The sequence below is a fragment of the Cervus canadensis genome, chromosome 4 (genome assembly GCF_019320065.1).
Source record: "Cervus canadensis isolate Bull #8, Minnesota chromosome 4, ASM1932006v1, whole genome shotgun sequence".
Taxonomy (NCBI): domain Eukaryota; kingdom Metazoa; phylum Chordata; class Mammalia; order Artiodactyla; family Cervidae; genus Cervus; species Cervus canadensis.
In genome coordinates this window covers 89,377,201-89,402,394 of record NC_057389.1, presented here as the reverse complement: position 1 = coordinate 89,402,394, position 25,194 = coordinate 89,377,201, and the positions used below count along the sequence as shown (strand labels likewise).

At 49.0% G+C, this 25,194-nt stretch overlaps 1 protein-coding gene across 1 annotated transcript in view; it reads right to left on the bottom strand.

Annotated features, from left to right (window-relative positions):
- Nucleotides 1–21,769, bottom strand: part of VAV1 (vav guanine nucleotide exchange factor 1) — a 62,987-nt gene extending 41,218 nt beyond the window's left edge. The window contains exon 1 of the mRNA XM_043466394.1: nt 21,488–21,769. Coding sequence (XP_043322329.1) covers nt 21,488–21,691 — 204 coding nt within the window. The 5' untranslated portion in view covers nt 21,692–21,769. The remainder of the gene's footprint in view (nt 1–21,487) is intronic.
- Nucleotides 21,770–25,194: the final 3,425 nt, after the last annotated feature.

Sequence of the window (25,194 nt, the reverse complement as noted above, 5' to 3'; positions counted from 1 at the left end):
CTGGAAAAGACCTCAGGTATCCACTAGTCTCCAACGTTCATCACCCAGAGAGAGGAAAAAAGTCCAGAGAGGAAGAACTTATTCACGGTCACAAAGCAAGCTGGCTATCTCATAGCACCTCCCAGGCCTTAGTTCTATTCCTGCTGCCTACCTGTGCAGAGGCCACTGGAAGTCCACGAGAATTCTTGCTTTCTCTTCTATAATAAGGAATTGCTGCTGGAAAGTTGACTGCCCAGCCAGAGACTACATTTGCATCCCCTTTTGCAAGTGGGTGTGGTCATATGATTAGTTCCAGTCAATGGAATGTGAGTATTCATTATATGCATCATTTTCAGGGCAATGTATTTAAGAAGTGGAATTGCATTCTGCAAACTTTCTTTTCTCTCGTTGTCTACAGACAGAAATGAGACTTAGAGGGATAGCAAAGCCACAAATGAAAATAGTCTCTGAATCACGCCATCAGAAAAAAACCTCCCTCCTGGTACCAGGAGGAACATTAGACTACTAGGTGAACAGGAAATAAATTTCTATTGAATTAAGTCACTGAAAAGGCTTATTTGTTACAGCAGCTAGTGTTATCCTAATACAGTAGCCTTACGGGCCAGAGCCAGCTGCGGTCTGAATGTTCCTCAGAGGCCCCATGACTGCCCACTCTAGCTCTTCTTGTAATTGTTCCACTAACGACACACATGGCAATAAACGAACATCTAGAACCTGAGCTAAGAGATCCTCTCACATCTGCTTAGTGGACTTCTGCTCATCCTTCAAGGCTCACCTCCAATATCTCTTCTTCCAGGAGGCCTCTCCCAATTTCTTCACCCAAGCAGAGTCCTCACCCTCATTCCCCTACCCTGGGATCTCTTAGTATGATGTCCCTCCCCACCCCTGGATATTACGTATTGTATGTTTTATACCTTGTTCCTATTTCCCCTCTTCCTGAATGCCCCTTGTGATCATAACAAATATTTCTCAGCTCCTGCCATCCAGAGGGGCTTTCCAGGTAGTAGTAGTGGTAAAGAACCTGCCTGCCAATGCAGGAGATGCAAGAGACGCAGGTTCGATCCCTGAGTCAGGAAGATCCCCTAGAGCGGGGCATGGCAACCCACTCCAGTATTCTTGCCTGGAGAATCCCCATGGACAGAGGAGCCTGGCGGGCTATGGGCCATAGGGTCTCAAAGAGTCAGACACAGCTGAAGCAACTTAGCACACATGCACCTACAGCAACCTGAGTAAGAGCGTCAGAACTCTCCGAGACAATACGCCTGGATGCAAACCCAAATCCCCTCTGCAGCTCACCCATGCAACCTTCCACCATCACCTCCCTCCACTCAGCTCCTCCCCATCCTCCCCTCACCCACTTGGCCCTCTTCACTATTCCTAGAACAGTCAGCCCTAGGACCTTTGCACGGGGTTACTCTCTTCCCAGAAGACTGTTCATCCCCCCAATTAATTTGGTGCCTCCCTTCCTTGTTGCTTTCTGACCTTTGATGAAATGTCATTTCTCAGGGTGACCTTCCCAACCACTCGATTTAAACTTGTAGGGAATTCCCTGGTGGTCCAATGGTTAGGACTTGGCGCTTTCACTGCTCTGGGTCCCAATTTAATCCCTAGTTGGGGAACTAAGACCCCACAAGCTGAGAAGCATGGACAAAAATTAAAATAAAATCGTAACATACACATATTTCACTTTTGCAATTTTTTAAAAAATTGTATTTATTTATTTTTGGCTGCACTGGGTTTCTGTTACTGCTCGTAGGCTTTCTCTAGTTGTGGCAAGTGAGGGCTAGACTCCAGTTGCAGTGTGCAGGCTTCCCATCACAGTAGCTTCTCTTGTTGCGCAGCACAGGCTCTAGGGCTCAAGAATTTCAGTAGTTGCAACTTTCAGGCTTAGTTGCACTGCAGCATGTGGGATCTTCCTGGACCTGGGATCAAACTGGTGTCCCCTGCATTGGCAGGCAGATTCTTAACCACTGGACCACCAGGGAAGTCCTCACGTATTTATTCATTTTGTGATTGTCTGTCTGTATTCCCCCACGCAAGCCCCCTCCCCAACACTCTAGGACATCAGCACCACGAAGGCAGGATTCTCTGTGTATTTAGTTCACTAGCCTCAACAGCTAGTACAAGGCCCAGCGTACAGTCAGTGCTCAAAAAAACGTTGATGAAGGAATGGATCTCCATTTGACAGATGGGACAACTGAGGCTCAGAAAGGAGATAGCCCCTTCTCAAGCCCACACAGGTAGAAGTGGGGAGCCAGATACCAGCTCTGCAGGTCCAGAGGAGGGGCTCCTCACCCGACCTCTTCAAACCACACCAGGTTGCCTCGTGTTTCAAGGTGCCGCACGGCAGGTGGAACTACTTGGAAACCAGGGTGCAAAGGCACCTGGGAAATGTAGTTCCCTTTGATACAGAGCAAAACGAAGTGCAGGTAGGATCTGAGAGCAAGCAGGCTAATAGCCTTCATAGAGCCTGAGCCAGTGACTGCCTGTTTTAGTTATCTCAGCTCCAATTCTTTGGCCACCTGATGTGAAGAGCCGACTCACTGGAAAAGACCCTGATGCTGGGAAAGACCACTGAGCGGTTTGAGGGGCTCAGCTCAGCATGTGACAGGAAACCACACGTACCACTCTGCAGCCTGGCAGCCTTTGTGGGATGAGTCCAGACAGGACCTACAACAGAACAGATGGCCCCGTCTGGCCTGAGGGAGGAAGTCCTCTGCTGACCTCAGGAAGATCAGCTGAGCCTTAAGCCTCCCCCCACCACCACCACCCAGTCATGTGACATCTCAAAAGGGGAAAGGGGGTATGACTCATCAGCCCTCTGGGCTGGAGTAGGGCCAGGTGAAGAAAGGGGCTCCCTTCGACAGCAGGAGTGACTGAGGTTAGACCACTAAAAGGACTTCCTGGTAGCCGGAAGTGTGGGCGAAGGTAGCAAAGGACAGGAGGCCCTTTGAATAAATGGAGAAGGGGCCTGGGAGATGTATTTCCTCCCTGCTGGGGTCGGGGGGCAACCCCCTCAGTTCCCCCTCCTCCCTCCATCAGAACCTCAGAGCTGGGCTGGCATCTCGCCCATATGCAAATCAGCACCCAGACACTTCCCCTTTGCTTGCAGGTCCCCCACCGTCACAGCCCTGTACCAGGCAAAGAAAGCTGGAAAGGTCGCCCAGTTCACCACCCTCTTTCGGGGAACTGGTGTGCAGCGATAGAGGTCCCGTGGGGTGCCGGAGATGGGGGCGACGGGATGTAGGGGACATGGAGCAGGAGAGGCAGAAGCCAGAGCCGAGCCCACAAACAAGCAGAAACCAGCTCCTCCACCCCCACCCCAGCCCCAGGGAGCCGACCGGAAACAGGAAATGCCTGTTACCAGGGCTTGCTGGGGGAGACCGAGAAAGGGAGGCCCCGCAGCATTCAGCCCTTGCAGCCCCTTAATCTTGAGCTCGCAAGACCTCTTCCTGCAGACCAGAGAGGGTGGGCGTGCTGTGCATCCTTTTCGAAGCCTGCAAGCAGAGGTGCTGAGTATAAACGCCTCTTCCTGGCATTCAAAACCCTCCCTACTCCAGCCCATCTCTCTCCCCATCCCCTCCCCACCCACTCTAGCAGGCACTCAGCATCTCACTACCAGTACAGGGGATCAGACAAACAGGGTTTGACTCTCAGCCAAGCCAACTGCAACCTGAAGGGCCTTGGATGGGTCACTGCACTTCCCCGGTACCTCTGTTTCCTCATCGTCATCATGGAAATAAAAATACCAGTCGAATCTCCACTCTATCCCCTACCCAACAGTCAGGGCCACACTTTCATTCAGCAAGCATGTGTTGAATGCCTACTGTATGCCAAATCCTGGGTCTGGGCAGTGGCTAAGACAGACAGAACCTTGTTCCTACAGAGCTTACAGTCTAGTAGCGAGGCAGACACCAAGCAGTTGTCATTGTTTAGCCGCTCAGTCGTGTCCGACTCTTTGCGACCCCATGGACTGTAGCCCACCAGGCTCCTCTGTCCATGGGATTTCCCAGGCAAGAATATTGGAGTGGATTGCCACTCCCTTCTCCAGGGGATCTTCCCCGACTCAGGGATCGAATCCGCATCTCCTGTGGCTCCCACGTTGGCAGGCAGATTCTTTAGCACTGCGCCACCTGGGAAGCCCCACTACTTATGTAAAAAGTATTATAAACCTATTACAGTATGGCATTATATAACAAATTGTGTTAGTTTTGGGTATCTGGTCTAACTTTGTTGGACTTACGAAAAAATTAAACTTACAGGGAATGGAGCTTGTTCGTACGTAGGGGACTTATTATGAATATTATTTTAGAGTGTGAGGTGGGGGCAAAGTGTTCCAGGCAAAGGGAATAGCATGAAAGGAGTCTCTGATCATTCAGCCACTCATTCACTGATTAGGGAAATATTTATTGAGCAACTATTATGTTCCAAACACTGGTTTAAATGCCACGGATACAGTTGTGAAAAAAAAAAAAGATTTACATCCCTGCCTCCATGAAGCTGACATTCTGGCAGGAGACCGACAACAAATGTGTTACATGAGTGTGTATATAGCTTGTGTGTGTGTGTGTATGTGTACGTGTGCGCTCAGTCATGTCTTGCTCTCTGCAACCCCATGGACTGTAGCCCGCCAGGCTCCTCTGTCCATGGGGATTCTCTGGGCAAGAATGCTAGAGTGGGTTGCCACTCCCTTCTCCAGGGGATCTTCCCGACCGAGGGATGGAACCCATGTCCCTTGTGTCTCCAGCATTGGCAGGCGGGTTCTTTACCACTGCACGACCTGAGGAGTTCATATAGCTTATCAGCAGGTGGTAAATATTAAGCGAGAAAAGTAAGTAGGATAACGGTTTAGGGCATGCCAGGAAGGGATGCCATTCTAAATGAAGGGGCCAAAGAAGGCTCCACTGAGAGAGTGACATTTGAATAAAGACTTGTAGGAGGACTTCTCTAGTGGTCCAGTGTTTAAGAATTACACTTGCCAATGTAGGGGACACAGATTTGATCCCTGGTCCGGGAGAATCCCACATGCCTCGGGGCAGCCACAACTACTGAGCCTGCGTGCCTAGAGCCCATGCTCTGCAACAAGAGAAGCCACCACAGTGAGAAACCCACACACCACAATGAAGAGGAGCCCCTGCCTGCTGCAACTAGAGAAAGCCAGCGCACAGCAACAAAGACCCAGAGCAGCCAAAAATAATAAGAATTTTTTAAATTAAAAAAAAAAAAGACTTGAAGGAGGGAATAATCTGGTTAGGTGTCTGGAAGAAAACCCTTCCAGGCAAGAGGGAACAGCTAGTGCAAAGACCCTGAGACTGGACCCTGCCTGGGGCTTTGAAGGAAGAGGTTGGAGACCAGTGTGGGTGGAGCAGAGTGAGAAAGGGGGAGTGGGAGGGAGTGAGCCACGGATGGTATCCGATGCTGATTTACCAAAACTGGGGCCATGTGAGGGAAATGGGGCAAGTGTTGCCATGGCAGCATCCCACCATCCTGCCGTTATCTCCCAGAGTCCCTGTGAGGGAAGTACAAATGATTTTAACATTTTAAAAAGATTTTTTTGATATGGACCATTTTTAAGTCTTTATTGAATCTGTTACAACAGTGCTTCTGTTTTATGTCTTGGTTTCTCGGCCATGAGGCATGTGGGATCTTAGTTCCCCGACCAGGGATCAAACCCACACACCCTGCATTGGAAGGTGAAGCCTTAACCACTGGACCACCAGGGAAGTCCCAAGTACAAATAATCGATGTCTTTTGAAACATTTTCTCCAACTCTCTCCTGGTCCCCCACTCAATCACAGCTAAGATTTGAAGGCAACAGCCCTACATCTCTTGGGATGCTCAGATGCTGCAAACATCTGGGGGTCACTCTGGGTCCCCCAAGCAAATAAGCACAAGACAGCCACCCCCAGGGAGAAGTTCTGGAAACCCCATCCTTTGAGGAGTCATGAAAGCACTGTGGGTGTTCTTCCTCAATGAGAGGGAACTTGGAGGAAGCTGAAAAGTAATCATAGAGGCAGATCTCTGATGGGTTATCTGAAGGAAGATGATTAAGCTGGGGGCATGTGATAAGGACAGTCCTAAGAAACGAGATCTGGGTTTGATCTAAGAGTGAACAAGAGTCCAAAAGCAGCAGAGCCATTAAAGCTTAGAAGGGCCCTGCCACTGGAAAGAAAAGTACTGCTTATCATTGATTCTCAGGCAAAGAGCAAGAGGAGGAGCTCTCTTTAACTAAGACACTTCGTTGCTGTCCAGTCACTAAGTCATTTCTCTTTTGTGACCCCCCCATGACTTCCCTGGTGATTCAGATGGTAAAGTGTCTGCCTACAATGCAGGAGACCCGGGTTCAACCCCTGGGTTGGGAAGATCTCCTGGAGAAGGAAATGGCAACCCACTCCAGTATTCTTGCCTGGAAAATCCCATGGACGGAGGAGCCTGGTAGGCTACAGTGCATGGGGTTGCAAAGAGTTAACTGAGCGACTTCACTTTCACTTTCATGGACTGTAGTAAACCAGGCTCCTCTGCCCTCCACTATCTTCCAGAGTTTGCTCAAGTTCATGTCCATTGGGTTGGCGATGTTATCTAACAATCTCGTCCTCTGCCACCCCTTTCTCCTTTTGCCTTCAACCTTCCCCAGCATCAGGGTCTTTTCCAGTGAGTCAGCTCTTTTGCATCAGGTGGCCAAAGGTTTGGAGCTGAGATAACACTCTGAGCTCAAAGAGGCAGTCACTTGCTCAGGGTCTATGAGGGTTATTAGCCTGCTTGCTCTCAGATCCTACCTGTCCTTCCTTGACTTGGCTCTGTATCAAAGGGAACTGCATTTCCCAGGTGTCTTTGCACCCTTCCTTCCAGGTAGTTCTAGCCAATGGGAGGCCCAGGCAGGAGACCAGCGGGTGGAAGGAAGAGAGAAGCCAGGGTATTTCTCCTTCTCTTGGTCTGCCTCTCCAGCAGCAAATATACCTCCTCCATGGTCTCAGCTCCCTGAAGGGAGCTTTAGCCTGAAGGTCTAGCTCTTGTTAAATGGTTCTGACCCCAGGGTCCTGGTCCTACTGCCTCCTCCTATTTTTTCTTCAGTCTGTGACTACTGTCTGGGTTACCTTAGTAGCGGGCATCCCTGGCGGTTCAGACAGTAAAAGAAGCTGCCTGTAATGCAGGAAACCTGGGTTGGGAAGATCCCCTGGAGAAAGGAACGTCTACCTACTCCAGTATTCTTGCCTGGAGAATCCCATGGAAAGAGGAGCCGCGCGGGCTACAGGCCATGGGGTCGCAAGAGTCGGACAAGACTCAGCGAAATTATTAATAACTGTGCTTTCCAAAGATGGCAACAAAAATACCACCATCCAGCATGCTCTTCTGCAGTGTGACTTGTCAAATCCCCCTCAAGAGGTGAAGTTTGTGTCCCCACCCCCTTGAATCTAGGCTGGTCTCAGCTACTTGCTTATCACTGAGAAAACAGCCAAGTGGCACCATAGGATTCCTAGTTAGGTCAGAAGAAACCTTCCAGCTTCTGCCTTGGTTTCTAAGAAACACTTGCTCTCTCTCCACACTCCTTCTTGAGAGCCCAGTCACCATGTTGTGAGGAAACCCAAGTCACATGGAGAGACCACATGTCAGTTTTCCAGGCAAGAGCTCCAGCGGAGCAGAGCTTCAAGTCATCCTAGCCGAGGCACTCCCACAAGAGAGTGAAGAAAGTTCCAGGTGCTTCCAGACCCCAAATGTTCAAGGTTTCTCCTCACAGAGCTGACAGACCATCATCACCACGCCCCGTCTGAACTGCAGACTCACTAAATCTGTGAGAAGGATAACATAGTTATTGACATACATTACTTAGTTTGGGCTGGTCTATTTCACAGCAACAGATAACCGAAACACGGAGGTACCTAAGTCATAAGTACTGAGAACAACACTTGCAAGTAAGTAAGTGCTCAGTTAGTGAGACCTGTTTCTGTTGTTATTCATTATACTTTCTGAATCTATTCCCATCCACTTCATTAAAATTATTGTTTTCAAAGTACCAAAACCTAGGGAGTTCCCTGGTGGTCCAATGGTTAGGATTCTGCGCTCTCACTGCTGGTGGCCTGGGTTCAACCCTTGGTCAGGGAACTAAGATCCCACAAGCCACATGGTGCTGCCAAAATAAATCATTAATTAATTAATTTACAACAGGGTTTCAGTTTCCAAGGAGGATACAGGTTCTCCTGGAAAGAGGAATTTATTACTACCAGTCATTCACACTTTAGTGAGAATTAACAAACTATCAAAGTGACAGGTGATGGAGATTTACCAAAAAAAAAATTTCAAGTACCAAGACCGGATGTAAATACACTTTCCTCTTTAGGTCTCTTGACATTACATCCTTCTGGCCACTTGACACTACAACCTTATAAGGTAAGTACTATTCTTACCCCCAATTCAAAGGGGGGAAACCAAGTCACAGAGAGGTTCAGCAACTCATCCAAGATCGCAAAGTCAGGATTGGCACCCAGACACCCAGGCAACCAGAGTCCATGATCCTCAAACAGGGTTTCTAGGTGTTAGCACAACTGATAATTGGGCAGCTATCTTGGGCATTCTTGCTGTTGATCAGTTGCTAAGTTGAATCCGATTCTTTGTGACCCCATGGATTGCAGCACACTAGGCTTCCCTGTCCTTCACTATCTCCCGGAGTCTCCTCAAATTCATGTCCACTGAATCAGTGATGCTATCTAACCATCTCATCCTCTGCCACCCCCTTCTCCTTTTGCCCTCAATCTTTTCCAGCATCAGTGTCTTTCCCAATGAGGCTGCTCTTCACATCAGGTGGCCAAAGTTTTGTAGCTTCAGCTTCAGCATCAGTCCTTCCAATGACTATTCAGAGTTGATTTCCTTTAGGATTGACTGATTTGATCTCCTCGCAATCCAAGGGCCTCTCAAGAGTCTTCTCCAGCACCACAATTCAAGAGCATCAATTCTTCAGCACTCAGCCTTCTTTATGGTCCAGCTCTCACGTCCGTACATGACCACTAGAAAAACTATAGTTTTGACTATACGGACCTGTGCCTTGGGCACAAGAAGACAAATAGCTACACCTCTGTTCTCTACCCCTCAGCACAGAACCACACCACTCCCTCCAGTAGTGACAGCCCAAAACATCTCCGGGCATTGCCACATGTCCCCTGGTAGGACAGAGCTGCTTCACCCTACCCCCAGTTAAGAACAACTGCTCTGTGACCCAGGTTCAACCCCTAGTCAGGATTGAAAAAAAAAAAAGGAACCACTGCACTAACCAGCACGCTGGGCTGCCTCCCATCTCCAAGGTCAGATGACCCAATCAGAACTCCCCAAAAGCTATATCTCCACCAGCCTTCCCATCTCAGCAAATGATACCCCCATTTGTGTGGGTCCCTAAGCTACAAACTTTGCCTGACATCATCTGGCTTCCTCCTTTCATTTATTTCCAGCCCTCCTCCATCCAATCTGTCAGCAAGTCTGATCAGCCCAACCCATCAAAATGGGAGGCAGATGCATTGTCCCCAGCTCCTTGTCCAAGCCCCCATCACTTCTCCCTGGAACCCCTCCATCAACTTCCTCCTCCCAGGTTCCCTTGCTGCCACCTCTGTTGCCTTTAGAGTCTGGTCACCATAGAGCAGCTTAAAACCCTCCAAAGATTTCCGATCCCATTTAAATTCCATACACAGTCCCAAAGCATTTTCCAGTGAAGTGCCTTCCTCCCAAACATCATTTCCCTCCACTCCCCCTTCACTGGCTCACCTTCTTCAGTCAGCAGTCTTCACTCTCATCTGCCTGCCACAGGGCCATTGCGCAGGCTTTCTCCTCCCTGCCCCATGCTTCCTAGAACTGGCTCCTCATTCTTCAGCTCTCAGCTTTGCTTGACCACCCTGTTCTGTTTGCTCTTCAGCATCCCGAACGTCGATTTATTCCATCTGCAACACTTACCACTGTGTTTTATTGATTTGCAGGGGGTTGAAAGGAAGCCCCCAGATACATCCACATCAGGTCCCTGGCACCAGTGAATGTGATGTTATTTGGAAAAGATGGCCCGGGACGGGGAAGGAGGGGGTGGGGTAGTGGTCTTCCCCGATTGCTCAGTGGCAAAGAATCAGCGTGCCAGTGCAGGAGACACAAGTTTGAGCCCTGACCTGGGAAGATCCCACATGCCACGAAGCAATTAAGCCCGTGCCGCACAACTACTTAGCCTGTGCTCTAGAGCCTGGAAGCCGCAACTACTGAGCCCACATGCTTCAACTACTGAAGCCCATGCACCCTAGAGCCCGTTCTCCACAACAAGAGAAGCCATTGCAACGAGGAGACCATGTACCACAACTAGAGAGTAGTCTCTGCTCGCCACAACTAGAGAAAAGCCTGCGCAGCAACAAAGATCCAGCATAGCCAAAATAAATTAATTAATTTTAAAAAAAAGACCCTGTGCTTCCAATACAGAGGGTGTGGATTCGATTTTTCTAATAGTGACTTTGCAAAACATCATAAAGGATATCAAGGTGAGGAGATTATTCCAGATTATGAGATGCAGACAGACAGACATAAAGGACACAGTCACTGTGAAGATGGAGGCAGAGGCTGGACTAACACAGCCCCAGGCCAAGGAATGCCTGGAGCCAGTCAAAGCTGGAAGATAGATGCAAATAAGGGATTCTCCCCTATAGCCTGGAGTTGGAGCAAGATGCTGCTGACGCCTTGATTTCCAACCACTGCCCTCCCGAACTCTGAGACAATATAGCTGTTGTTTCAAGCCACCCGGTTTTTGTGACTTTGTTACAGCGGCCACAGAAAACAGAACACAGACATCCTTCTCTCCCATGAGGCCACGAACTCAAGAGAGCAGAGAGGAAATCTGTGGTGTTTTTTCCCATCACCCCAGTCATCAGTACAGTGCTGCTTGCCTGATAATAAAATAAAGGAATATCTAACTTGAAGAAGCTCTTAATCTCATCTTCACCCCAGCCAGTAATTAATTGTTCATTTCTCTTTAGATTCTGTGCCACCCACCTCCCCCTACTCACCTCCCTCCCCCACCCACCTCCCACCTCTCAGACACAGGAAGCTCACTCCCTCTGAAACAGTGGTTCTCCCAGGGGAAATTCTGCCCCCCAGGGTATATTTTGCAATGCCCAGGGACATTTTGTTGATCCCACCCTAGGGGGGAAGAGTGGGTGAAGGTCAGGGATGCTACCCAACTTCCCACAATGTACAGGCAGCTCCCAGGACAGAGAATGAAACACTGATTTCAGCATTACTGATACTGAGAAACTCTGGACTCAGTTTAGCACTTGATACCAAGATAAACATTGATGGAATAACTGCCTCTTGACTTCTCCCTGCTTTTCTGGTAACCATCCCTCAATTTCCCTGGGATGAAACAGCCCGTCCCCCAGTCTAGTTCCTTTGGGTAGACTTGACTCCCTTGCCAATGCCAGGAATGGGCGTGTGATCTGGCCTGATCAATCAGACCATGCATTCTCCCAGCAATGGGTTCAGGATTGGACATGTTACCCCCTCCCCCAAATGATCACATCCAGTGAAAGAGAGATCTGGGGTTGAGGGGCCATTAAATAGACTCTCTTATTTTCCACTGGACTCAGAATTGTGGGAATAAAAATTTGGAACATCTGGACACTCGTATCTACCTCCATGAGGGCAAAGAATGACTAAGATGGAGGAAAACACTTCAAAGAAAACAGAGTTAAGAGATGGAGGGCAATGGGTAGAGACAGGAGGGTTCCTGAGATATTGTCGAGACCTGGATCCAGCTGGACCTAAAGGCCTCTCTCCCAGGTTTTTCAGTTATGTGAGGTAATAAATATTATTTTTGACTAAGCCAGTTTCAGTTGGTTTTCTGTCACAAGATCTAAGACTCTTGCTCGAAACTTCTGCAGATTAAGCTCAGAATTTCCTCAAACCTTAAACTTCTCCAACTGAACATCCCTTATTTCTTAAAGGACACTGTTCCCCCAAGGGCCCTGACTTTCACGTTCCTCTTAAAGTCCAGGTCTCAGAACACCATCCTTGATATCAAAGGAGGACAGTCCATCTCTGCAAGGTAGTCAGATCGTTAGAACGTAATATAGTGAGACTGTTAGAAACCCAAATATGCCCATCCAACATACCCTCAGGTCCTGCCCACTTCCTGGCACCATTAGTTTTAGGAAGGGAGAAACAGAACTCCTTTCGGCCCCTGAAAATATACCCTGACTTCCCACAGTCAGTTGGCATGTCACCTCCTCCAGGAAGCCTACCCTGATTGTTTCTGGGACTTCCCTTCTCTCTGCTCCCACAATGCCCTGAGTGCCACCCACCCTTCACTGAGTGTGTTACTGTCATAACTGCCTACTTCCTCATCTGTTTCCATGAGCTGCAATATGGTCTGTGTCTCATTCATTGTGGGACTCTCCATCACCCAGTGAGTAGAACTAGTACAAAGAAATGTCTCTGAGGTGGGTGGCAGTCTCATCACCATTATTATTTTTGCTATTATTGCTCTTATCATCAGCTTCATTTGCCCCATCTTACGGACGAGAAAACCCAACATGAGAAAGCCGAGGCAACTGCTTGAGGTCATGTAGCCTGGAACTAGTAAAGGCAGGATGATCTCAGGTAATTCATTCTCAATCACCGGTTACCAAATACCACTAACTAGTCATAAGCACTCAACAAATACCTACTAAATCAGAGATGGATCAGCAAACTCTGTAAAGAGGCAGACAGTAATTTGGGTTTTTTTGGCTTTGCAGGTCATAGAGTCTTTGTCATAGGTCTGAGAGACAGAGCAGCCACAATGTGACGACAAGTGGGCAAGACTTTGTATCAGTTAAACTCTGCTTACAAAAAGAGGCAGATCTCTGACGGTTTACAGGGTGCTGACCCCTGTACTGAATGACTGAATGAATGAATATCTGATCAATGTTTTACTGAGTGGGGCTTCCCCGGTGGCTCAGTGGTAAAGAATCTGCCTGCCAATGCGGGAGATGAGAATTCTATCCCTGGATCAGGAAGATCCCCTGGAGAAGGAAATGGCAACCCACTCCAGTATTCTTTGCCTGGGAAATCCCATGGACAGAGGAGCCTGGCAGGTTATATAGTCCATGGGGTCATAAATCAGTCGGACACAACTCAGCAACTAAACACCAACAACAATTTTATTAAGCACCTACTATGCTTTGAGTGCTGTCCTAGGAACTGAGGACACAATTGTGAACCAAACAGACAAAAAGCTTTCCCCTGATATTACAATGGGGGAAGCAGATAATAATCAAATAAGCTAAAAAACTATGATAAGTCTGGGGCTTCCCTGGTGATCCAATGGTTAAGAATCTGCCTTCTAACACAGGGGTCACAAGTGTGAACCCTCGTCCAGGAAGATCCTACATGCCGCAGGGCAACTAATCCCCTGCCCCACAACTACTGAGCCCACGGTGCCCTGGGTTAGCCCATGCACCACAACGCATGCCACAACTAAGACTCAACACAGCCGAATAAGTAAAGAATATTTTTAAGTTAAAAAAAAAATCAATGGTAAGTCAGCAAGTGCTAAGTACTACTTTGTTGTTCTTTAGTCACTAAGTCATGTCCAACTCTTTTGTAACCACAAGGACTATAGCCTGCCAAGCTCCTCTGTCCATAGGATTTTCCAGGCAAGAATACTGGAGTGGGTTGCCACTTCCTCCTCCAGGGGATTTTCCTAACCTAGGGATCGAGCTTGCATCTCCTGCATTGGCAGGCAGATTCTTTTACCATTGAGCCACTTGGGAAGACCCACTAAGTATTACAGAGGAAAATTTAAAAAGGGAAGAGAATGAAAGGTGTTGTGGTGGGGGTGGGGGGTGGCAGACGGCAGGGGATGCAGTTTCATATAAAGAAACCAGCAGAAATCTCTCTGATAAGAAACCTTCAGGAGATAAGAGAACAACCAGGGTATATATATGAGGGGAAGAGTGATTTGTGGAGAAAGACAGCAAGTGCAAAGGCCCTGGGGCTGAATTGTACCTGGTGAGTTCTAAGAACAGTGAGGGGGCCCATGTGGCTGCAGGCTGTAGGGTGAGGGAGGAGATGAGAGCTGAGAGGCGGGCAGAAACCAAATGCATAGGCTCTTACGGATCATGCTGAAGATTTTGCCTTTCGCTCCAAGGGGATCTATGCATGGCAGGGCTGAGAGCAACGGAAGGGCTAGGGGTTCCCAGCATCCTCCATGAAGTCCTAAAGGGTGACGTTTCCCGGTACTAGGCCCAGAGAGGAAGTCAGTGAACAGAACAGAATGGAATGGGAAAGAAGGCATGGCACCAAATACTGACTCTCTTGGGCGTCCATCCCCACCAGCCCTAATGGGCATGTTTAGATGAGGTCTTCCACCCAAGCCAACCCACTGGGCTGAGATTTCCTTGTACCCAGGCCCCACTCTGTCCCCAGCTGAATCCTTCCCTATGGCTCTGGTCCATGTCCTCCTCCTTCCTCACCTCACAGAGGTTTCCTCAAAGCCAGCCCCCTCCAAAGCTACATCACTGAAGTCAGCTAGACATCACCCAGGGGTCCTCTGTCACTGCCTTCTCTATATCCACCCAACCCATTTCCTTGTCCTTCCTGGCACAGAGCTAAACTACATTCCCAGCCTGTCTTGCAGGTGGATGGGACCACATAACCAAGTTCTGGCCAACAGAACAAGGATGGAAGGGATGGTGCCACTTTTGGGTCTGGTCCATGAAAACCTCCCAGGGTTTCCCTCCCCATCACTTCCTCCTTGCCTTCTGACTCCAAGGGCATCAGGGAGGGTGGGGCCGTGAGGCAGAATGAGCCCAGGTCCTGTAGGGACTTTGTAAAGAATGGCTGGGCTTCCCTGGTACCTCAGTAGTAAAGAATCCACCTGCCAATGCAGAAGACATGGGTTTGATCTCTAGTCCGGGAAGATCCCACATGCCTTGAAGCAACGAAGCTGGTACGCCACAACTACTGAGCCTGTGTTCTAGAGCCTGAGGACCACAACTACGGAGCGTGCAAGCCCCAGAGCTTGAGCTTCCAGCAACAGAGGCCACAGCAATGAGAAGCCCTCGCACCACAACTAGAGAGTAGCCCCTGCTTACCGAAACCAGAGAAAAAGCCTGCGCAGAAACTAAGACCTAGTACAGCCAAAAAATAAAGAAATAAATAAAAGAAATATATATATACAAAGAAGGAATATTTTTGTAATCCCCCAGTTGACCCAAACCAGATTGTGATATAAGCCAGAAGGAAATTCTTTCAATTCACTGAAGAAATACAGTTCATTACAGCAACTAACATTTTGCACCCTGACCTATAGCACATCCTACAGGCAAGCTCTGCTCAGCTGCTGTGAAGTCACTTCAGTAGTGTCTGACTCTGTGCGACCCGGTAGATGGCAGCCCACCAGGCTCCCTGGTCCCTGGGATTCTCCAGGCAAGAACACTGGAGTGGGTTGCCATTTCCTTCTCCAATGCGTGAAAGTGAAAAGTGAAAGTGAAGTCGCCCAGTCGTGTCTGACTCTTAGTGACCCCATGGACTGCAGCCCACCAGGCTCCTCTGGCCATGGGATTTTCCAGGCAAGAGTACTGGAGGGGGGTGCCATTGCCTTCTCTGCTGAAATCAAATTAGCAAAAAGAATGACTCCCATTAATTTATATGCTATATATCAATCATATGTCAATCACCGTGATAAGAATTTAGCCTACATTATCATGCTGAACCTTCACACAACCCTGAGATAAAAATGCTGCCCACACCCCCATTTTGTAGATAAGGCTCAGATGAAGTCATTTTTTTCTCCAAGATCACAAGGCTACTAAGTACCTGACTTGAAATTCAGAACAGCTCAATATATAAAGAGTTCCTAAAAATCAATTAAAAGGGGGGGGGGGGCAATAGTCTTAGAAGGGAAAAACATGGGCAAATGATATGAACAAATATTAGTTTGCAGAAAGAAAATAAAAATAACTCTGATAAGAAAGGATGCTCAGTCTCAGACTAAGAGAAATGTAAACTAAGTCACAATGAGCTTTGTTTATCACCCAAGTTGGCAAGACTCCAAAAGCTTAACAACTGTTGGCAAGGCAATGAAGAAACCAGCATTCTCACTGTTAGAGGTAACGTAATTGGAACAATGCATATGGGAACAACCCCATACAGAAAACAATTTGGCAAGATCTACCAAAAACATAGACTCACCTGCTTTGAGCCAAGAAACCGTTCTGAGAATTCATCCCATGGATATACTTGCTCATGTATCTGGCTGCAATAACAGCATGTATATATAACTAGATACTTTTCTATGTTCTTGACAGTAACTCATTTATCCTTCACAACAATACTTTCACATAAGGACTTATTATCTCCATTTTAGAGATGAAACGGAAGCACAGAGAGGTTAAGTAACATGCCCAAGATCACACCGTAGAGGAGCCGAAAAACAGTTCATGGACAAGATTACTGATCATAGTAAGTGTGTAGGAACAAAAGCCTCGTTCAATACAAGTGCCCAGCAATAGGCGTGATGGTAAAATACACCATTGCCCAGCTGGGCCATGGAATTGAGTTTAGAGTAAGTTAACAGTAAAGATTCTGAAAAAGAGAGAGAGAGGAGGGATTCTGAGGGGCTTCCCTGGCGGTCTGGTGGTTAAGAGTCCATGCAGGGGGCATGGATTCAATCCCTGATTGGGGAAGTTCCACGTGTCAACACAGGGCGGCCAAAAAGGAAAGAAAAAAAAGAGTAAGGATCCTGGGGCCAGGCTGCCTGGGTTCAAATCTCTGACTTGGTCGCTTTCAAGCTGGTTACCCTGGGGCAAGGGACTTAACTTCTGTCTCTCAGTTTTCCCAGATGCAGTGTGCGGATTAAGTCAATGTGTAAAACGTGTTTTAAACCAAGGATCAGCTCGCTTTTTCTACAAACATCTAGATAATAAATGTCTTCAGCACCGTAGGCCAGATACGCTCTTTGTCAGTTACTCAAATGTAGAATTGTAGCTGGAAATTGGCCAAAGATAATACATAAACAAATGGGCATGGGTGTGTGCCAATAAAACTTTATTTATAAAACGTGCTGTGGTCCAGATTCAGCCCTCTTGTTGCAGTTTGCCAGTCCCTAGTTCAGAAGAATGCCTGGCACATGGTTAGCCCAATACAAGTAGTTTGTTTAGTAAATGGGCAATCTAGAATATCCTGCAGTCAATTTTTCACACATGATCTTAGCCAAAAGGCCAAGAAGTGATGCTGTAGTCATTTTTTTAAAAAGAATGGGAACACTGTATGAACTGATTTAGAAAGACAACCAAGGTGATGATTAAAGTGATGAAAGCAGGGTACACAGATATTATGTTCTGTCTTTCACAGAAAGAGAGGAGTGTAGTTAATAAGAACCTAAATTTCTATGTGCATAAGAAAATTCTGTAAAGACATACAGTCAGCTTAAAAAAAGTAGTCACTTACACTTGGGTATCTGAGGAAGACGGCCAGAGGTTATATTTTTCTCTGCACAGTTTTTACGTGTTTTGAACTTTGAACGATACACACATATTATTTAACTAAAGAATCAAATATTTTAAAGATTCTACCAGGCTGTCTGTCCCCCAGCACAGGGTTTCTCAAAGTCAGCCCTGTTGACATTGGGTGCATCCATGTTCAGGCTTGTCCAACTCTTTGAGACCCCATGGGCTGTAGCCCACAAGGCTACTATGTCCATGGAGTTTTCCAGACAAGAATTCTGGAGTAGGTTGCCATTTCCTCCTCCAGGGGATCTTCCCAACCCAGGGATGGAACCCACATCTCCTGTACTGGCAGGCGGATTCTTCACCACTGCCCCACCTAGGAATCCCACTGTTGACACTGGGGCTGGATAATTCTCTGTTGTATGTGAAATTGTCAGATGTTGCACAGCATCCCTAGTCTCCATCCACGGGATAACAGTAGCAGCTCCCAGAAGTGACAACCCAGACTGACCCTGCCGAAGGTCCCCTGCTGGGGAGGCAAAACCATCCCACTTGAGAACCACCGCCCTAACCCAAGCTCCTACAAGCTACGCTATGTTACCAACCCTCCCATTTTCCCTCATCTTTCCTAAGAAGATGTTTAGCGAGAGTTTATCGTGGATTTGATCCCTGGGTCGGGAAGATCCCCTGGAGGAGGGCAGGGCAACCCACCCCAGTATTCTTTCCTGGAGAATCTCATGGACAGAGAAACCTGGTGGGTTACAGTCCATGGGGTCACACAGAGTCGGACCCAACTGAAGTGACCCAGCACAGCACATCAGGTGTTGACACTATGCTGAGCGGTATTGAAATGTTACAACAGTCCTCCCCTCAAAGGTGCCGTTTTTAGCCACAGTTCACAGATGGGGAAACTGAGGTTCTGAGAGGTGAAACCAGGAAGTGGTGCAGCCGGGATCTGAACCCAGATCTGGCGCCTCCAAGCCACCACCACCACCTCCAGCATCAGCCTCCTGTTCTAACCCTCCCGCCCTATCCCTTCCCTGCCTCTACTGATGGTGCCAGGATTTATTGGCTGGGGACAGAAACACAGAGAGGTTAAGTAACATGCCTAAGGTCACACAGCGGAGGAACTGAAAAAAAGATTCATCATCTTGGCTCCAGTGACCACTCCCATTCCCAGTATAATCAGCTTCCCCGTCCTGGTAGGATCTTTCCCACAATGACGGTCACATTCATCTCTTCCTCTCTGCTTCCTCAGCTTTAAAGTTTCATGTCTGCCACCCAGAATTTGGGCTCCCAGAGACAGCAAAGAGTGTCTGGTCACCTCTGTGGCCATCTGTGATGACATCATCCTCTCTCTGGGTCTCAGATCTCAGAGGGACCATCCAGCATGGAGAGCCACTTCAATCTGAACTCACCCATGAACTATGCCCACACAGTCAGCCCATTTACTGCACGACTATGCTCTTCCCTCACTTTGCCCAGGTCTCTGCTCAAACGTCACCTCGTCAGGGAAGCCTCCCAGACCTCATATGTGAAAGTGCAGCCCCACACTCTCAAGCCCCGCTTTTTCCAGACCACCTACCGCTCCTGACAATGTATATGTTGCCTTATTTGCCCACTGTCAGTGTCTCCCATTAGAACGCCAGCTCTCTGACAACAGGGTGTTTTTTTTGGAGGGGCGGGGAGTACTTTAGTTATTTATTTTTGATGGTGCTGCACGGCATGTGGGATCTTAATTCCTAGATCAGGGATCGAACTCATGTCCCCTGCAGTAGAAATGTGGAGTTTTAACCAGTGGACCACCAGGGAAGTCCTGACAACAGGGGTTTATGTGTGTCTTTGTCCTAATATCTCAGCACCATGGATGAATGAATGAACGAATATGCTCTTCCCACTCTACCCAGGAAAGAGTGGCACAAAAGCAGAGGAACTCTCAAGAGGAAATGAGAGAAACTGAGAAGCATTCTAATTCCAGGCTCCACACCTTTATTTATGGTATTGTGTGTCCCCCAGCCCATCCCACCCCCATCAGGAGCACTCCCTTTTCTCTCTCTGCCCTTCCATATCTCACTGGCAGTTCATAGCCCTCGCTTAAATCTGTTGACGGACAGGAACTTGCAAACTTAAAGAGGCTGTTCTTGGGGCACCTCCCTTTGGTTTAAAATGACTACCTTTTCGCTTCCCGCGCATGGCCCCACTGTGAACAAGGCAGAGGACTGCTCTTCGAAAGGAGATAAAATGCACAGGGCAGGAAGGCCCAGAGCTCCCAGATAGAGAGGACCATGGAACACTCTTGCCCAGTGCAGGGTCTGACATAGCTAGGCACCAGAGTCAGAGCAATAAGAAAACTCCTACTCACTCTTCAAAACCCAGCACAAATGTCCCCTCTTGCATTAAGCCAAACTCCCCCAGGCAGTGTTTTGCCTTTGCTCCAGCGCCCGCAGCCCAGAATTTTTTTCCTGACAACACAGGGCTAGGGAATATCTGTCTCCCCCAGCCTGGGAACTCCTGGAGGGCCAGACTGAGACCTGGGTCCTCAGCATTGACCAGCACAGAAAATCAGGATTCATTAGTCCCTGCAGCTGCCCTCCTAGAGGTTAATACCACACCTCGCTGCCCTTTATCAGAAATCAGCTATAGGGAAGATGGAGGCAAGGATGGAAGTTCATCCTTAGGTCTAACCACTTTCCCATTAGCGGCTATTGAAGCCACACTGGGTCTCGACTGCCCATAGGTAGAGGCCTGACTGATCCGAGGGCTACTTCCTTCTGTGTGCAAACACATGTAGGCATAATTGGGATGTCCTGTGGCCACAACAGCTGGCCGGGGTGGGGGGGGGTCTCTGGGGTTCCCTCATTCTTTCAGGAAGCCTACCTCCGCTCAGGGAGGGTGACCACCCACCTCTCCCACGCGTGGGCCTGTCACCCAGGAAACACCCCCAGGGACCCCTCCCTGATCACTTACTGCCCTTCCCCCCATCTGCACGTGGCATCTCAACCCAGAACAGAGGCAGTGCCCCAGGCTGCCCCCCCATCTATCCCCAGAAAGGGCCCCCCACCACCAGCCCACTGCACCTCCAGACAAGGCTTTCATCCTGGGGTGGGACCTGAGGGCTGGATGGCTAGTGTTGCCTCAGACCCCCAGGGCAGGCAGGGCACCCCCAACCACCAGCCATCAGCAGATATTACTTTTCATCCAGCACTCAAGAGGCCAGAGGGAACCAGAGAAGGTACAACAGAGAGAGAATCCAGTCCAGTGACCTCCCCCACCCAACCGCATTCAAATAGGGATTTGAATATATTTCCTGAACCAGAGAAGTTAAAGTCAAATCCACCACCCCCTGAACCCCAGGGCCCTTGCAGAAATCCCTACAGAGAAAAAGCAGCTATTTCTAGGTTCCCCCAAACCCCAGGAACCCAGTCTCAGGGCTCTTTGGGACTGGATCCTGCCTCAATGTACCTCTTGGAATGGGCAGGGCTAGGAAGACCAGAGTCCTAGACGCACAGTCCCCCCACTCTCCCATGCTGCCCCAGGCCCCGGCAGGAAGCCGAGGGGAAGATGTGAGGGGAAGGAAGGGGCCCAGGGCCCAGGAGGAGGCGACGCATGTGGGGGAAGGAATAGGAGGAGGCCCTTCCCCCATAGCCAGAATCTCAGGGGTGGCGGGGTCAAGGGAGTCCAAAACCTCAGGTGCCCTATCAGCCACCCAGGAGATTCCTAGGACCCCCTGTGGACCCCTAGCAAGTCCCTTTTGGGGTCTAGATCTCCAGCGGAGTCAGCCTGAGGTTTTGGACTTGGGTTAACCCCAAGTTTGCCAGTTTTCAGCCTAGACGTGGGAACCCATTCCTGTTAACCTTGCGGGGGGGCCCACCCCTGAATCTTCAGTGTTAGGACCCCCACATATCCCCCGTGCAAGGCCCAGAGTGGGGGCCAGCCTCCTCTCTTCACTGCTGGCCCAGAGGGGCAGGGCATCACCCTCCTGGGTACCAGCCTGGGGTGCCTCCCGCCACCCACCCTCCGGCAGACCCGCCTGTGGCCCGTCTCACCTGGGACATCTGGGGACGCAGGTTGACTTCCCGCAGGTTGATAGCGTGGGGCAGCAGGTTGTTGAGCAGCTGGCACAGAAGGACGCCATCCCGGAGGGCCTGCGCCAGCTCGCACACCTGGGCCCCGTCCCAGGTCACACGGTGGCTGGGCGGCAGCACCCGGCACTGGATGAGCCAGTGGGTGCACTGGCGCCACAGCTCCATGGCCGCCGCCTCCCCAGGCCGGTCCGCGCACCCTCGCGGCCTCCTTCGCCCGCCCGCCCGCCTGCCTGCCTCTGCTAGCTAGCTACCACTTCCTCTTTTTTGCCTGTAACTGTCGCCCTGAGAGGGGGTGGAGGGGGAGGAGCCGTGGGGTGGGGGCGGGGGGAGCACCTGCCGGCCAGACCCAGCCCAGCCCCTTTTCAAGCAGGACCTGGCCTCTCTTTCGCCCACCAGCTAACTCCAGGGCATCTGGGCGTGGGGACAGGGTCATTAGGCGGAGGCCCGCTGCCTTGCTCTGCAGGCAACCCAGGAGCGGTACCACCTCAGGAACATACTCAAAATCCACCCTCTTCTCACCCCTCCCTCCTTCACCTCCTTGCGTGGCCAGCCCTGCTCCTTGCTGACCTGGACCAGTCTCCTCCACATCATCCCCAGGCTCCCCATCTCACCCACCGCAGTCTGTACCCCGCCCCCATCAGAGGGCGCCTATGAACACCCCAGTCAAGCCACTGTGTCCCACAGCCCCCCTTGTTAGGAGTAAAAGTCCTGCTTGTATACCACAAGGCTCTTTCCTTATCTCTTCCACTCTCTTCTTCATTTGCTCTATTCCAGTCAAACAGGGCCTCCTCAATGTTCCCCCAACCCACGAGGTCACCCCAAAATCTTGCCCTAGAGTCCTGCCACAGGGCCTTTGCACGTGCTGGTCCTCTGCCTTAGACAGCTCCATGGCCAGCTCCTTCATCTTCCACAAATCTTAGCTCCAGGCCACCTTCTCATGAAGTCTTCCCAAACCTCTCCATTTCAAATCACAGTCTTTATTCCCCACCCCATCACACCCTGTCCCACTCCCTCCCCCCACATTAAGCCCTGATTACCAGTATTCTTGCCTGGAGAATTCATAGACAGAGGCTCCTGGTGGGCTACAGCCCATGGATTACAAAGAGTTGGACACAATTGAGTGACTTTCACTTTTCACAACACTACTGTTCCAGAAACCTGATATTTTATTATGCTTACTTTTTTCATTGTGTATTTGGAAATTTGCGTCTATGTTAAAACCACTACTCCAGAACCTGACACATATATATATGTTCCACAAGTATTTGTTGAATGAATGAATGAATAGTTCAAAGCTCAATTGGCTCTATCTTTGACATTTATCCCATGGCTCTGCCCACCATCATCTTACAGATGTCCATAATGTAGTTCATTCATTTAGCAAATATTTGCAATCCCAAAGAAAGGCCATGCCAAAGAATGCTCAAACTACCACACAATTGCACTCATCTCATATGCTAGTAAAGTAATGCTCAAAATTCTCCAAGCCAGGCTTCAACAGTACGTGAACCATGATCTTCCAGATGTTCAAGCTGGATTTAGAAAAGGCAAAGGAACCAGAGATCAAATTGCCAACATCCACTGGATCCCTGAAAAAGCAAGAGAGTTCCAGAAAAACATCTACTTCGGTTTTATTGACTACTCCAAAGCCCTTGATTGTGTGGATCACAGAAAACTGTGGAAAAATCTTAAAGAGATGGGAATACCAGACCACCTGATCTGCCTCCTGAGAAATCTGTATGCAGGTGAAGAAGTGACAGCTAGAACTGGACATGGAACAATAGACTGGTTCCAAATCAGGAAAGGAGTATGTCGAGGCTGTATATCGTCACCCTGCTTATTTAATTTCTATGCAGAGTACATCATGAGAAATGCTGGGCTGGATGAAACACAAGCTGGAATCAAGATTGCCAGGAGAATTATCAATAACCTCAGATATGCAGATGACACCACCCTTATGGCAGACAGCAAAGAGGAACTAAAGAGCCTCTTGATGAAAGTGAAAGAGGAGAGTAAAAAAGTTGGCTTAAAACTCAACATTCAGAAAACTAAGATCATGGCATCCGGTCCCATCACTTCATGGGAAATAGATGCAGAAAAAATGAGAACAGTGAGAGACTTTATTTTGGGGGGCTCCAAAAATCACTGCAGATGGTGACTGCGGCCATGAAATTAAAAGACACTTGCTCCTTGGAAGAAAAGTTGTGACCAACCTAGACAGCATATTAAAAAGCAGAGACATTACTTTGCCGACAAAGGTCCGTCTAGTCAAAGCTATGGTTTTTCCAGTTGTTATGTATGGATGTGAGAGTTGGACTAGAAAGAAAGCTGAGTGCCGAAGAATTGATGCCTTTGAACTGTGGTGTTGGAAGAGACTCTTGAGAGTCCCTTGGACTGCAAGGAGATCCAACCAGTCCATCCTAAAGGAGATCAGTCCTGAATATTCATTGGAAGGACTGATACTGAAGCTGAAGCTCCAATACTTTGGCCACGTGATGCAAAGAACTGACTCATTTGAAAAGACCTTGATGCTGAGAAAGATTGAAGGTGGGAGGAGAAGGGGATGACAGAGGATGAGATGGTTGGATGGCATCACAGACTCTACGAATATGAATTTGAGTAAGCTCCAGTAGTTGGTGAGTGACAGGGAGGCCTGGCGTGCTACAGTCCATGGGGTAACTAAGAGTCGGACAAGACTGAGCAACTGAACTGAACTGCTGTCTTGTAGCCCTTATCATTACCTGAAATCATGTGGTCTGCGAGATCTCTCCCCACCTCCACCACACTAGACTGGGACTGTTCTCCTCAGACCCCTCTATCTTACAAGCCCCCACCCCACCCCGCCACTCCTGGGATTTTTAAATTATTGTAACCACCAGGGGGCGCTAGAAACCTTCATTGGATATAACCGAGCTGTGCATCAAAACCAGGCTGGTCAAGGAAAAGACACTCCTCAGCCTGTCCTGAGGCTGAAGTCTCTTCCACATTGGCAGGTGGGAAAGCCCAGCCTGGAAATTCCCAGATTTATGATTCTACAGACACCAAAACTTTCTTCCCCAGGCATCCGTGACTCTCTATGCGTCAATTTCCTCATCTGTAACATGAGTGACAGTAAACTTCACAGTTTAAAATACGGTAGGGATCAGAGATTGTGGGGCCGCAAAGATCAGAGGAAGACAGGATAGAGCTCCAGGGCTCCAGGCTTGAATCCCACCTCGGCCAATCACAAGTTGAGTCAACCTTAGGCAAACTTAGGCTTAGTTGCCCATACCTCAGTTTCTGCATCTAGAAAATGGGGTGATGGAAAATAGGACCCATCTCATTGAGAGGTCTATGTAAAAATAGAATTGTGGAGGCAGGGCAAACAAGTATACAGCAAGCACTTAATGAATGTTAGCTGCAGCTACTGCTTTCAGTTCTGTTGCTATTACTATGCACCCTCAAAAAACTTGGCCAGAGGGTCCTATTTCTGGTTCCAGATCCCCCAAACACACCTTCCTCACGCTTGTCTCCAGGCAACAGGATGGAAGCCCCCTTCCCCTCCTTCCCTCCACCTAGGAAACCACCTGAATGTTTGCCCCCTGCGTCCCGCCAGAGTCTAGATCAAGTCCAACGGTCTGTTACTGGGAAAGACTGTCGTATTTTCCCGCATCTCTCTCCACAAACCC